Source organism: Penaeus chinensis, chromosome 35 (assembly GCF_019202785.1).
Source record: "Penaeus chinensis breed Huanghai No. 1 chromosome 35, ASM1920278v2, whole genome shotgun sequence".
In the NCBI taxonomy this organism is placed as follows: domain Eukaryota; kingdom Metazoa; phylum Arthropoda; class Malacostraca; order Decapoda; family Penaeidae; genus Penaeus; species Penaeus chinensis.
In genome coordinates, this window is record NC_061853.1 from 32,003,257 (window position 1) to 32,015,756 (window position 12,500).

General features: G+C 36.8%; 1 protein-coding gene across 8 annotated transcripts in view; it reads right to left on the reverse strand.

Annotated features, from left to right (window-relative positions):
* Positions 1-12,500, reverse strand: part of LOC125044013 (mediator of RNA polymerase II transcription subunit 12-like protein) — a 39,340-nt gene that overhangs the window by 17,219 nt on the left and 9,621 nt on the right. For 6 of the 8 annotated variants that reach the window (XM_047640437.1, XM_047640438.1, XM_047640440.1 and 3 more), the window contains exons 13-29: positions 12,437-12,500; positions 11,988-12,185; positions 11,618-11,738; positions 11,330-11,445; positions 10,796-10,927; positions 10,371-10,497; positions 9,997-10,133; positions 9,078-9,208; positions 8,689-8,870; positions 7,464-7,676; positions 5,797-5,949; positions 4,222-4,326; positions 3,848-3,969; positions 2,496-2,611; positions 1,497-1,650; positions 1,030-1,128; positions 629-813 (exon numbers count right to left, since the gene is read on the reverse strand). The exon at positions 12,437-12,500 is cut by the window's right edge and continues 118 nt beyond it. In XM_047640437.1, coding sequence (XP_047496393.1) covers positions 629-813; positions 1,030-1,128; positions 1,497-1,650; positions 2,496-2,611; positions 3,848-3,969; positions 4,222-4,326; positions 5,797-5,949; positions 7,464-7,676; positions 8,689-8,870; positions 9,078-9,208; positions 9,997-10,133; positions 10,371-10,497; positions 10,796-10,927; positions 11,330-11,445; positions 11,618-11,738; positions 11,988-12,185; positions 12,437-12,500 — 2,355 coding nt within the window. The remainder of the gene's footprint in view (positions 1-628; positions 814-1,029; positions 1,129-1,496; positions 1,651-2,495; positions 2,612-3,847; positions 3,970-4,221; positions 4,327-5,796; positions 5,950-7,463; positions 7,677-8,688; positions 8,871-9,077; positions 9,209-9,996; positions 10,134-10,370; positions 10,498-10,795; positions 10,928-11,329; positions 11,446-11,617; positions 11,739-11,987; positions 12,186-12,436) is intronic. The other 2 variants (XM_047640442.1, XM_047640441.1) reach the window with 1 other exon arrangement.

Here is a 12,500-nt window from a genome sequence, read left to right on the forward strand (position 1 = left end):
TTGCATTTCAGTTTCCAAAACAAGAGGGAATCAAGAAAAGGAAAGGGTAAGGGGACCTAAATACATATCAAAAACAAGAATAGTAAACAGTAAAATGGACTGAAAAAAGTGAAAAAGAAAGTAAAAGGAGAGAAGGAAGGTATCAGCTACTTGGCCTCTTGCATCTTGCAATATCCAACATCATGTCAATTATTGCATAATGCTAAAACCATGTGGTCAGATCCATGCAAATGACCCACACAACTTGATCACATGATTAATGCTCCATGTTATAACCAATACTCATCACTATTTCCATCCACTCAGCACTAGGCATTAATGTATGGGATTGACCAGTGTCTCCCTCTCACACGCACTGATTGCAACCTCCTGCAACCTTGGTTAATCCTTGACCTCTTCTGGTGGGCCCTGAGCTTGAACAGATGCCATTTCCACAAGGGGTAATGATGACTATTTCTACATCCCTCTCTACCACTTCCACCACAAGGAACCACAACATCACCCAAGATACCTTCTACAATAAACTTTACTACTGACTGTATTTGTAATTCACCTCTCATTGGTCCCTTAAGTAACACAATCAACACATATCAGAAGTAGAGGAGGCCACTAAAGAGGGCCCACTGACCTGAGTACAGAGAGTGAGTGAGACATGGGGGACCCACTCTGGTCGTGGTTCAAGTGGAACACCTCGATGGCAGCCTGGGCAACATTATCCAGCCAGGCATTCAGTTCTTGTGGGTTGGACTTCTGCTGCTCATACATCAAGTGCAAATCCAGCCACGATATGCGCAAGGTCCACTCATCAAGGTCCTGAAAGCCACACAGCAAATTTTTTTTTTTTTTAATCAAATAAATAAAAAAAAAAGAAAAAAATCATATAACATTCTCCTTAGTAAGTATTCAAACCTACTAACTTTAGAAAGAGACAGAGGAAAACAAAATTTAGCTGCCATTAAAAATTCAAATTTTGCTTACTGCATAACTCTTTTTCACATAACAATGAAAATCCAGGTAATTTTACCATACCTGTAAAATGTTGGAGATACAAGTACGCTGGTCCTGGGATGTGTCATTGTGCATATTAGGAGAGTCTGGGTGGCAAATGTGATGTAAGAGACGTTGAGCCTGCAATAGTATTGGAAAATCAGTTATGTTAATGTATATGCATACACACACACACATACATACATACATACATACATACATACATACATACACACACTCACACACACACACACACACACACTCACACACACACACTCACACACTCACACACACACACACACACACACACACACACACACACACACACACACACACACACACACACACACACACACACACACACACACACACACACACACACACACACACACACACAGAGAGACAGAGAGCAAAACTAAAAAATTAACAAATATTATAAAAGCCACCAAACTACACCCCCCAAACTTATTTCGGGAATGCAGGTACACAAAACCATAACAACCCCATACCTGCTTTGGGGTGAGTGTGCTGTCAAGGAGGTTCTCTGGACTACACAGCTCCTCTGGGATCTTGAGGCAACGTTCCCTGACCCATTCCTGTGAGCAGATCTGCCTGAGAGCATAACGGGCGAAGTCTGCTAGGCTAGCCTTGTCTGCATCTTTCCTATTGGTAAATGTCAGAGAGAGTTTCATTAGTGGGGTCAATTCTAATTACCAATGCATCTTATGAGAAGAAGCTTATTCATTGATGTAGTTTCTCTACTGCATGTTGGATTGGGCTTTGTATATCAAATATGGTTTCATTAAGAGAGCATTCATTTTTGGGAAAAAACAGATAATGATAAAAAAAATAATAAATAAATGTGAAGTGAGTTTATCTTTTCATTCAAAGTCTATTTTGGTATATTTCCACTGTCCATAAACAATAATGTTGTATATCATGAATTCATGATATTATATACTAAAAACTCTTTTATACCTTTATCCATTCCATCAATTTATTTTTATGCTGTGATAATCTATTCAAAACCAAACCAATTATTTCAACTTAAAAAAAATAATTATCCATGCAGTGTGAAAATCAAACCCCTTTCCTGTGTATGCCAAAACTTCAATTTGTTGGATCTTTGTGACACAGACATCTTGTCACAAAAAAGTTTGGCCCATGTACGGGTGATGGTAACATGTGTTAATTCACATTATTATTATTATTATTATTATTATTATTATTATTATTATTATTATTATTATTATTATTATTATTATTATTATTATTATTATTATTATCATTATTTTTTTTTTATTTTTTTTATGCCTGAGTGATTTTAGATTAATATCAAGTGAAATAGCCCATTTCCTTAAAAACCTAGTTATTGATATCAACAATGACCAAGCCCCCATAAAAATATGCGCCTTAGTGTTTGCTGTGCATATTTTTTTTTTTTTTTTCTAAAAAAAAAATGTCTATTACTTCATGCAAGAATACATGTCTGAATGTATGTTACTTACCCCATCATGTCAGAGTCATTAGAACCACTGCCTATGTCAGAGGTTCCCAGAATGTCAGAAATGGATGCCTGGCTTTTGCTCTGACCACTCAGCACATCACTTACAATCAGCATGGCCTGGAAATTAAGCATGACTGTAAATATGTTCAGGTTATTGATTACTGAAGAATTGTATATAAGTCCTTTGTACTATCTGTACATCCTTCTTATATTTCTATACCAAAAGAATTATTTTACGATAGTATAAAAGTAATATTCACAGGGTCTCCATTATTCACATTAACATGACCCAGAAAAATACAATAAATAACAATCTGACAAATTCTGACAAAAAAATATCCCATAGGAATGCATTATAAAGAGTGTAATGTGGACTGTTATCATGATATCCAGTAGTTTGCTAAAGCATATAGTCTGCATATTCTACATAATACTGAAAAGAGTAACACATATATTTCTATCAAATAAAAGTTATAGAAAAGAGATGCCTTTTAAGAAAAGAATGAATGGTAATGCTTCTTGATAGTTTTTGTGGGAGGAAGTTGCTAGCACCTCTATGGTACACTAGAATGTTAAATGATTCTGAATTTCTTATACTTGTCTATGTGCACCTTCTTAATAGACACTTTATCTATCGAGGAGAAGGATGGGCTCACTTCACCCTCAGAATGTTATATTTATAGTTACCCATAGTGTGTTATTTCTATAAATTTTCCTGACACTCCACCCAGAGCTTGCTGGATGTAGTCAGAACAGCTGAGTATTTTCTCTAATGTATCAGTATCTTTTTTTTAATTCACCCAAAACTCAAGGCCAACAATTAAATGCACTGTTGATGTATGCTTTCTAGTGTCAACACATGTCAATATAGTTTTGGGTGGGTCTGCGGTCCATTAAAGGAGCATCTGTGGCATTGAAGGACATTTGTTCACATATACTGTTAGTTCTCTTCAGCAGCATGAACAAACATTGAATTTTTGCACAGCTGTTTACATTCTGAAATTCATATTATTCTTTAATTTTTATTCAATTTCACATTGTAACTTCTTAATTTATTTTGTTTGCTATCAGTTTTTGTGTGTCTGCAGAAATATGTGTATTAAATTTTTGGAACTCTCAAGACAAAATAGTGAAATGCAAATAACAACACATTGATAAAATGTTCGTGATGAAAGTGAAATTACAAATAGCAGGGTGATAAATAACTGGGCAATGAATAACTGAGATTTCTATTTGATACTAAATATTCAATCCAACAATGTCCTTAATTAAACCAACAGTTTTTTTTTTGTACCAGAGTTCACATAACTGATTATACACTAATAAACCTAATAATTCTTGAAGTATTCTAACCTTCAGGACTGCAAGAACGGGGCTGAGTGTAATGGCAGTGTGTGCAGCAGCTAGCAGATGCCTATCACAGCTGAGTCGTATGCTGCGTTGTGACATGCCAGCTGTGACACTTTGAGAAGATCCTGTGTAAAAAGTGGACATGTTACAAATCATCAGAGATGGACTGGATATCCACATCCACTTCCATAACTGCAGTTATCTACATCACTTATCTTTTACCCATGGATGTTACATTACATAGGAATCAGGAACTACTGTATATAAAATAGTGTACACACACACACACCCACACGCACGCACGCACGCTCACGCACACGCACACGCACACGCACACCCACACCCACACACAGAGAGAGAAGTATGCAAAGACATACCAGCAGAGTACTGCGAGGGCTGAGGCGTGTCAACACTCTTGAAGATTCTCAGGAGAAGGTGGCAGGTGAGTCGAGCACCAGGTTCTGCATCAGGGTTGCCCTCGCCTGTAGAAAAGAGGAGAAGGGGATGATGGAGGGTAATGCAGAACATTTCTCATATAAGTTTCCTGTATTGGCATTCTTGTGGCATTATTTGAGTAAAGTAACTTTATGCTGGCGGATCAGTGAGGGGGGGAAATTATCTGTGCAACCTAAAACAATAAACTATAAAAAGAAAGAAAAGTGAAAGTGAGAGAGAGAGAGAGAGAGAGAGAGAGAGAGAGAGAGAGAGAGAGAGAGAGAGAGAGAGAGAGAGAGAGAGAGAGAGAGAGAGAGAGAGAGAGAGAGAATGAGAGAGAGAGAGAGAGAAAGAGAGAGAAAGAGAGAGAAAGAGAGAGAGAGAGAGAGAGAGAGAGAAAGAGAGAGAGAGAGAGAGAGAGAGAGAGAGAGAGAGAGAGAGAGAGAGAGAGAGAGAGAGAGAGAGAGAGAGAGAGAGAGAGAAAGAGAAAGAGAAAGAGAAAGAGAAAGAGAGAGAGAGAGAGAGAGAGAGAGAGAGAGAGAGAGAGAGAGAGAGAGAGAAAAAAAAAAAAAAACTTAAAGTACAAATTATAAGTTCAAATATAATGCAATTCATAATGTGGTTCCCTTCTGTGGCTTATCTATAATGGAGTAACCACTTATTTCTTCTCATGTAATTTTTGAGAATTCCTATTTTACACATACTGGAAACTAATTATCTAAACAACTACACTGATCATTAAACACTTCATATTTTGTCTTAAATAAACAGCCATATCATCCAACATTTAAAATCACCCCACCATTAGAAGAGAGCCACTCATTCAATCAAAAGACAAAAATCAAAAAAGTTTGGTGTAAATACATGGTGTGAAAAACAGAAATCAAAATATGGTGTAGCAAATCATAGAAATCAATACTGATATGATGTACGTAAACTCAAGAAATATGGTATGACATTGGTACACTAGTACCCACAAATCAAAATATGGTATGAGTAGTCAGAAAAATCAATATTGATATTGTGTACAAACTAAAAAATAAAAAATATGGTGCAATAATCCACACAAATCACATAAGACATATGCAATGTAGGCCCTGCCTCTGTTCCAGCTCTGCAAAGCATAAAAAGACAAAGAAAAAATAAACATGAAAAGTACAGACAGAAAATGTTACAACTGAATATAATGTGATGTAATGCAGACTCGCTTATTTGACATTAGGGAAAAAAAAAATTATAGTAGAACAAAAAAAACAAAAAGTAACATGTTCATATGTTTGGTTCAGATGTTTAGATTATGTCTGAGGTTATACTTTCCTTGTCAAAAGGCAGATGAACAGTATGCTGTGTTATAAAATCCAATCCACACAAACCAGGTGAGACACTGACATTCGTAGGCAGCTTTGCTTTCAGTCATTCTCTAATTCCGCCAAGCACAACATTAAAAATGTTTTCAAAGAATTGCAAAAACTTGAGAAAACACAAAATAATCACCTCAGCAGCTTCCCTCCACCTACCTCCAAGGAATGTTCCCGAAATATTAAAATGTCTTCCATCAAAAGAGTTAAATATATTGTCAAGGTCATCTCTTGTATTGCATCCATAAGCACTCCATTCCATATCAGTGTGAGGTGGGCGGTTATTGTCAGCGATAAGCTTATTCAGGGCATCTGTAGTGTTTACAAGAACATACAAAAAAGAAAAGAAACACTGAAACAAGAAACTGGTTAAAATTTATGCCTCGATCTCCATCCTCCACACATGAAGCAGTCACACCATCACACATGTCAGCTTACAGCTTTTTTTCACTGATATATGCCCTGTATATCACCTTTGTCATATCAAGGTTGCTATATATTCCAGCCATATCAAAGGAACTCCTTACTCCTCCTTACCTCTACCCTTCACCCTCATCATAATTAGACTGATTTTTTGGTATACCCAGGTCATACATAAGGAAACCTCTCTACAAATTGCTAAGGAGAAAATCTGTGCACCAGACCAATTTCTCTTTGCATGGTAACAAGAAGATCTGCTCCTGATGCATACTCAGGCACAAATTTTCATTTCCTGACTTATGGATATGGATAACAACAAGAGTCTTGAATACTTGGGCTGAACTTATTAAAACCCAGTTTTGAGATATGGGTGGTTGCTCAAAATCTGTCAAGTTTTAAAAACAACTTGCAACCACAATTTTCAGCATATTTTTGCAAAATGTTGCAGTTTAGTTTTTTTTCAGCTATCTAAATTATGCCTTTAAAATATAACAAATGTGTCATGAACATAACAAATGTGTCATGAACATGCAGCACTAATGACATCTACATGCCTGAAAATGAAAGTACCATCCAAATTACATCAGAAAAGACTGATGCCACTCATCTTTACACTATTTTGTCTCCCAAATTTCATAAAGAAATTTAATCACACCCAAGAAATGCAGAATGACTGTCTCTCTAAACAATGAAGTAGGCAAAGTGCTGATTGCCTCATGTGCTAGATAGGAGAGACATGTGGTGCTCAGTGACTAATGCACCCAGACTCTTAGTAAGTTTGCCTTTTGAAATTTTTTCATAACTAAACTAAATTAATTGTTGCAAAGCAAGAAATGCAGCTTCAGAATAATGGGATATAAAGAATATTAGTGGCAAAGTCCCATACTTCACAATTGGGATAAAAGGCAGAATGAAGATTTTGAATCAATCATAAAATGAGTATTTGACACCTAACAAGTTCATCCTTTGTATTCTAAGACTCCTCACATGGGATGATATGAAAGTTGTAAGATTGGAATTTGGAGATGAACTGATGTATGGGTGCCACTGACCAAGATAATCACAGTCCACACTTAAAATTAAATACTAAACAAATGAATGCAAAACAAATATAAGTTTAATGAACTAATTATATAATAATAAATTAAGTCTGGGAAATCAAAATCTTTCCTTAAGTGGCCAAGCTGACATTCACACTCCCTCAACTACATACTACTTACTTCAAAGGCTAATTACCCACTATGACACAGGGACATCCCCCTCTAAACTCTTTTCTTTTTTCAGGAGAATAAATCCTACATAAAAAATAATAATATAATGGAGATATCAAAAAAAAAAAAAAAAAAAAAATCTAAACATACACGTTACTTTTTTGTTACCTTATCTGTTATTTTCTATGTACTTGCCTGTATTCCAAGCCTCCATGAGGGAGGGCAGAACAACACACTTTAGGAAGTCAGGAAGAGTAAAGCAATGTCGTGCAATGAGGATAGCAGTGAAGACAGCAAGTGAGCTGTGGATGGTTGGGGCAGCTAGGGGGTCACGGAGACCCACCTGCGTTAGTACATCGATGTACCCCGGGCTCTCCTTCGACGAGCAGCACAGTGCATTTAGCACTCCTGTTGGAATTTGGGGATTGTTGTGTTATGTGTATGTACTGGGTTTTGCATGGAGACTGATTGAATACCGTCAGAAACAACACTATAAGTATAAATCATACAAGATATGGATAACAAAACAAAAAATCTGTTTCATAATACATTGTAAGAAGAAAATAATATATTCACTAAACAGTTCAAAATTTTCCTATCATCATCTTAACCCCTATGATCTGGATGATGCGACCATCCTGTCATTAAAATAGTTTGGCTTGTGGGGTGGGTGACATGAACATGCCATGCAAAAATCTGGCTGAGGGCTGGGGGGACAGGAACTTCCCCATCATAGGAATTTCAGCTGAAGGCTGGGGTGATGGGAATGCCTCACCACAAGTGCACAAAGCTCTTGGAGGGTGATTAGACTCAGTGGCATTTAGGAAAGGACTACTGCATTGTTTCCATCAATAAACAAGTGCATAATGAATCATCCGTGAGCCATGACTGGAAGAGTTCTAGGAAGGATGTTATTTCCATGCTCAGGCTTCTATTCCTGATCACTGTGATCTGTGGTGGTGCAGGTTGTATTACAGAAATAGAAAATTACTAAAAATTTTAAAATTACACAAATAACAAAATGTTACTTATTATCATTATTATTCAACTGAGTTATGGACTACCTTGGGAGATGATATGGTGTAAGTTAAACAGACGATTACCATCTGAATAAGGCATAGAAAATGACAAATATAGACATTGGAAAATGGCAAAAAAACAAAAACAAATGCATATGTAGAAAAAGAGAAAATAACATTGCAAAGGGGAGGCATGGAGTCTTGTCACCACACGCGAGTATTTGTGTGTGCCTGGCCTACAAGTCACACAACCGGCAGAGTGGCCACTTAAGTAAGCCTTATGCCTGTATTTTGGGCCATGGGCAGGCAGTGAAGCATCCAGATCTAAAGGGTTAATACAAGAATTGTGTTTTTTTTAATTCACATAATAATCCAGTCTGTCAATCTTAAAGAGAACTTACCAAGCCACTCTGCAGATAAGGCTGTGCAGGAGGCAGTTAACTCTGCACACAAAATGGCCATGTCGTTGAGCTTCTCATTAGACGTGTTAGGTGAACAAGCGTCGATAATAGCATTGCAAACGAAGCTGTACCGGTTGGCTGGATCTGCTAGCTGTTTAAATATGCTTGAGTCTACCTTTAACCTAGCATGAGTAAGCAAAAAGGAAGTTAATTCTAAATCAGAATATGTATATTACAAATACACAGATATTTGTAAATTAAATTCTAAGCTTCAATCATCTTTTCCTAAAACATAAAACAAGGTAATAAAACACACCCACAAGGGCTTAAGAAAAAAAAAAAAAAAAAATATTGACATATATAATGGTAAAAGACTTGTTTCTACTTACTTTGGATTCTTAATGTATTCATCCATGAACTGGAGTGACCATGGATCAGTACCTTGTGCAGGAGTGATGCTAGCATAGAGGCACTGCTTAATCTTGGGGTACAGTGGGGCAAAAAGCTCATGGTGCTTTGACTGTCAATGGAAACAAGGAAAACTGCACGTCACTTACTGTCTTTCATAAGTAAAGACATTAAGCAGTAATCTTATTGTAATTCATTAATAATGAAATATTGCACAGGTGCTCTACAGGTGCAAGGCAACAAGAAGTCAATGGTTATGCATCATGATTTCACTTGCTCTCATGGTTGTTTGAGTTTTCATGATTTTTTTTTATCTTTATCTTTTTTTTTTATTATTATTAATTTTTTAATACTATTAATCCAACAATGACATCTAACAAATAAGAAAGCCAGAAAATAGACCATAGCAAAACATTTGCATTCTCCACCTACACTGCAACAGTGATACTTTGAGCAAATGCCCCAGCAGTGGGCACTTGCTGCTACAGCTACCACCAAGTTATTATGGTACTTGTCACTTGGAAGGACTCACCATGAATGCATTAATACTGATGTTGAAATCATTATTATTGATATTATGATTATCATCATATCATTAACAATATTAAGAGCAACAAGAAATAAAAAAGATTCTTTTCAAAAATCTAGATAAAGGGAAATAGGTAAGATTGGGTTGGACTAGTAATTAACTCCCAGGTGATTAAGCATTTGTGGAGCCTGTGTGTGTGTGTGTGTACAAACAATAAATAAATAAAAAAACAGTGAACATGGCATGTATTCTTGCCATCCAAGCACCATTGGGTTAAAATCACTGTTTTTATATAGAACTCAATTTATTGCATTGATAGTCAACAGCTACATATCCTAATTTTTTACCAACAACAGGTTATACTTCCTTACCTTTAAAAATGAGCAGTTTGCATAAAGGTCATACAAATAGGCAAAGACAACACGCTCTGCTGAGGTGCAGTCTGCTGGATTTCCCTTGACAAGGCGACATAGACCTTCAAACACTGCTGAAGTCTGCTCCTGGGACACTGCACTCCCAAGCAAAAAGATGAAAAGTAAGTAAACAAATATGAAGAATAACCAAGCAAATGATCAATCAGTAAGACATTGCACTCTATCCATTTTCTTTCACTATTTACACTACCATTAGATCACAAAAACAAATAACCCCTTTAATATTTCAAAATCAAAGAAAGGAGTCCCTCAAACAGACCCATTAACCTGTAATGATATACGTAGCAGTCCCATAGCAGCCTAGTACATACCTAGCAGACAGCAGTGATACTTCCTGAGCACACCAACCACATACAGGAGGAGGGTAGGACAGTACCATCCCGCCAGACAGCCCCTTTCTACCAACTGTGCTTCTATCTCTGTGACTTCTTTGATTATCTGAATATGTGAAAAGATTGTAAGTTATTAGAAGATAAGGATACAAATGATATTCATGAAGAAATGAATAAGAGTAAGTGATGAATTGAGATGTGGCAATGTGGTCTTCATCATTATACATCATCATCAGCAACAACTGAAGAAAGTGTGAATAATAAATACATCATTCTCATTATAATCCTTTCCAGAAATCAGCAAAAGTAATAACACCTTCAATATTAATCAAATGATGTTCATAATAATCACACAGAAATAAACGACTACAAAAAACATAGTTGGAGGAGTCCCAGGGCCACACCTGAATACACAGTTCAATAAGCCCATGAACATTCAGCGCCACTTCCATGAGGTCCATCAGGAATGCGATGTGCTCGTGTGTTGGCAGGTAGCTTGACATCCCTGAACCATAGCCTGAGAGCATTTCCAGGACCTATATGAAGAAGTGGAAAGGATAAGAGTGATGAAAATTTAAAAGGGAAATTGAAGTGGGGGAAAAAAAAAAAGATAAACTAAATTTTGGATTATTCATATAATTTTGTGTATCTCAAAAAATAAATAAAAACAGATGAACAAGAAAGATTATTCACTTCATCTATCTATCATTCCCCACTGATGTGAACAGTGATAAATAAAGGAATAATCAATTTCATGAATTATTTCTGGGCAAATATGAGAGAAATGAGATAAGAACAACAAATTCAACACTGATGGTAAAGATGTAAATCAAACATTAAAAAAAAAAAGAGCAGGAAGAAAGGAAAATCGGGAGAAGAAACTACATGCAGAGAAAATCAATAATAAAATTAAAGTCATACAAAGAAATGAAACTCACCTGAGCTGCAACTGTACTGGTAATGTGATGTTGATCAAAGTAGGAGTGTGCACAAAACCTGCTCATAATATTTTCGAAGCTGAATTCACCTCTCGATGATTTCTTGACCTTGCCACCTTAGGAAAGGGGGTATTTAAAATTTAAAAATGCTTGCAACAATATGAATAAAGAATAATCTACTATATAATCAATTTGATTATGCAAAATACAGTCATAAAATGTTAACATTCATAAAAAGAACAAGGAAATGAGAAAGAAAAACAAGAGAAAACAAAACTGAAACAATACCTTCTGCAATATCAATGCTACACTTTTTCCCAAACAACTTGCAGATCTCTTTGGTAAGCTTTTTGATGGCAGCCCTCGCCTCATCTCTGGCTTTGCCTACTCCATACAGCAGCACGTATCTCTGTGTGGAGCAATTTAGATATTCATATGAGGGTGTTGTCAATCCCTATCAGGTCAATTGTACAGGAAATGTGGGAGGAAAAATGGAAACTCTCTTATCACACAAACAAGCACACATTAGTACCCGCACCCGCCTGCCCGCACGCCCGCACGCACGTACACACACACACACACACACACACCAGTATAAACACAAATACACACATATATTTAAAAGGATTTGACAACAAGTAAAACTCCCTTTACCGACCTGATTAATCTCATGCATGTAGGCATCGTCCTGAGGCAGAGGGAAGTGTTGCGCATAAACAAGGTGCCTCGGCTGTCGCTGCTTTCCCTCTCCTCCCAACTCCCCTCGTCCACCTGTTCCAGACTCCTCTAAGCTTGTGTTGACAGCAATCTTCTGCAGGATCTTTCCCAGATCGTCATCAATGTTATCTGTTCCATCCTGTAAATATAGATTAAAATAATGAATTCCCATGTAAGAGCTTGCTTTTATTACAACTAATTTCTTTTAACTTGTAAAGACCCAAGAAAACTAGGTCTATACTGTCATAATACTTATTATTGGGCATGATGTTAAATCTAGTGAAGGTTCCAATACACTTGTGCTAGGGGGAGGTCTTAGCAGCTTACCATTGGCTCCCCCTTGCTTATCTCAGCCCTGTTTGTAAATTTCTATAAAAATTCCTTTCTCACCTCCTTCTTCTCTCCAAAGGATGTATCCGCCTTAAGGTCTGGTGCTCCCCCAGCCAAGTCCCCT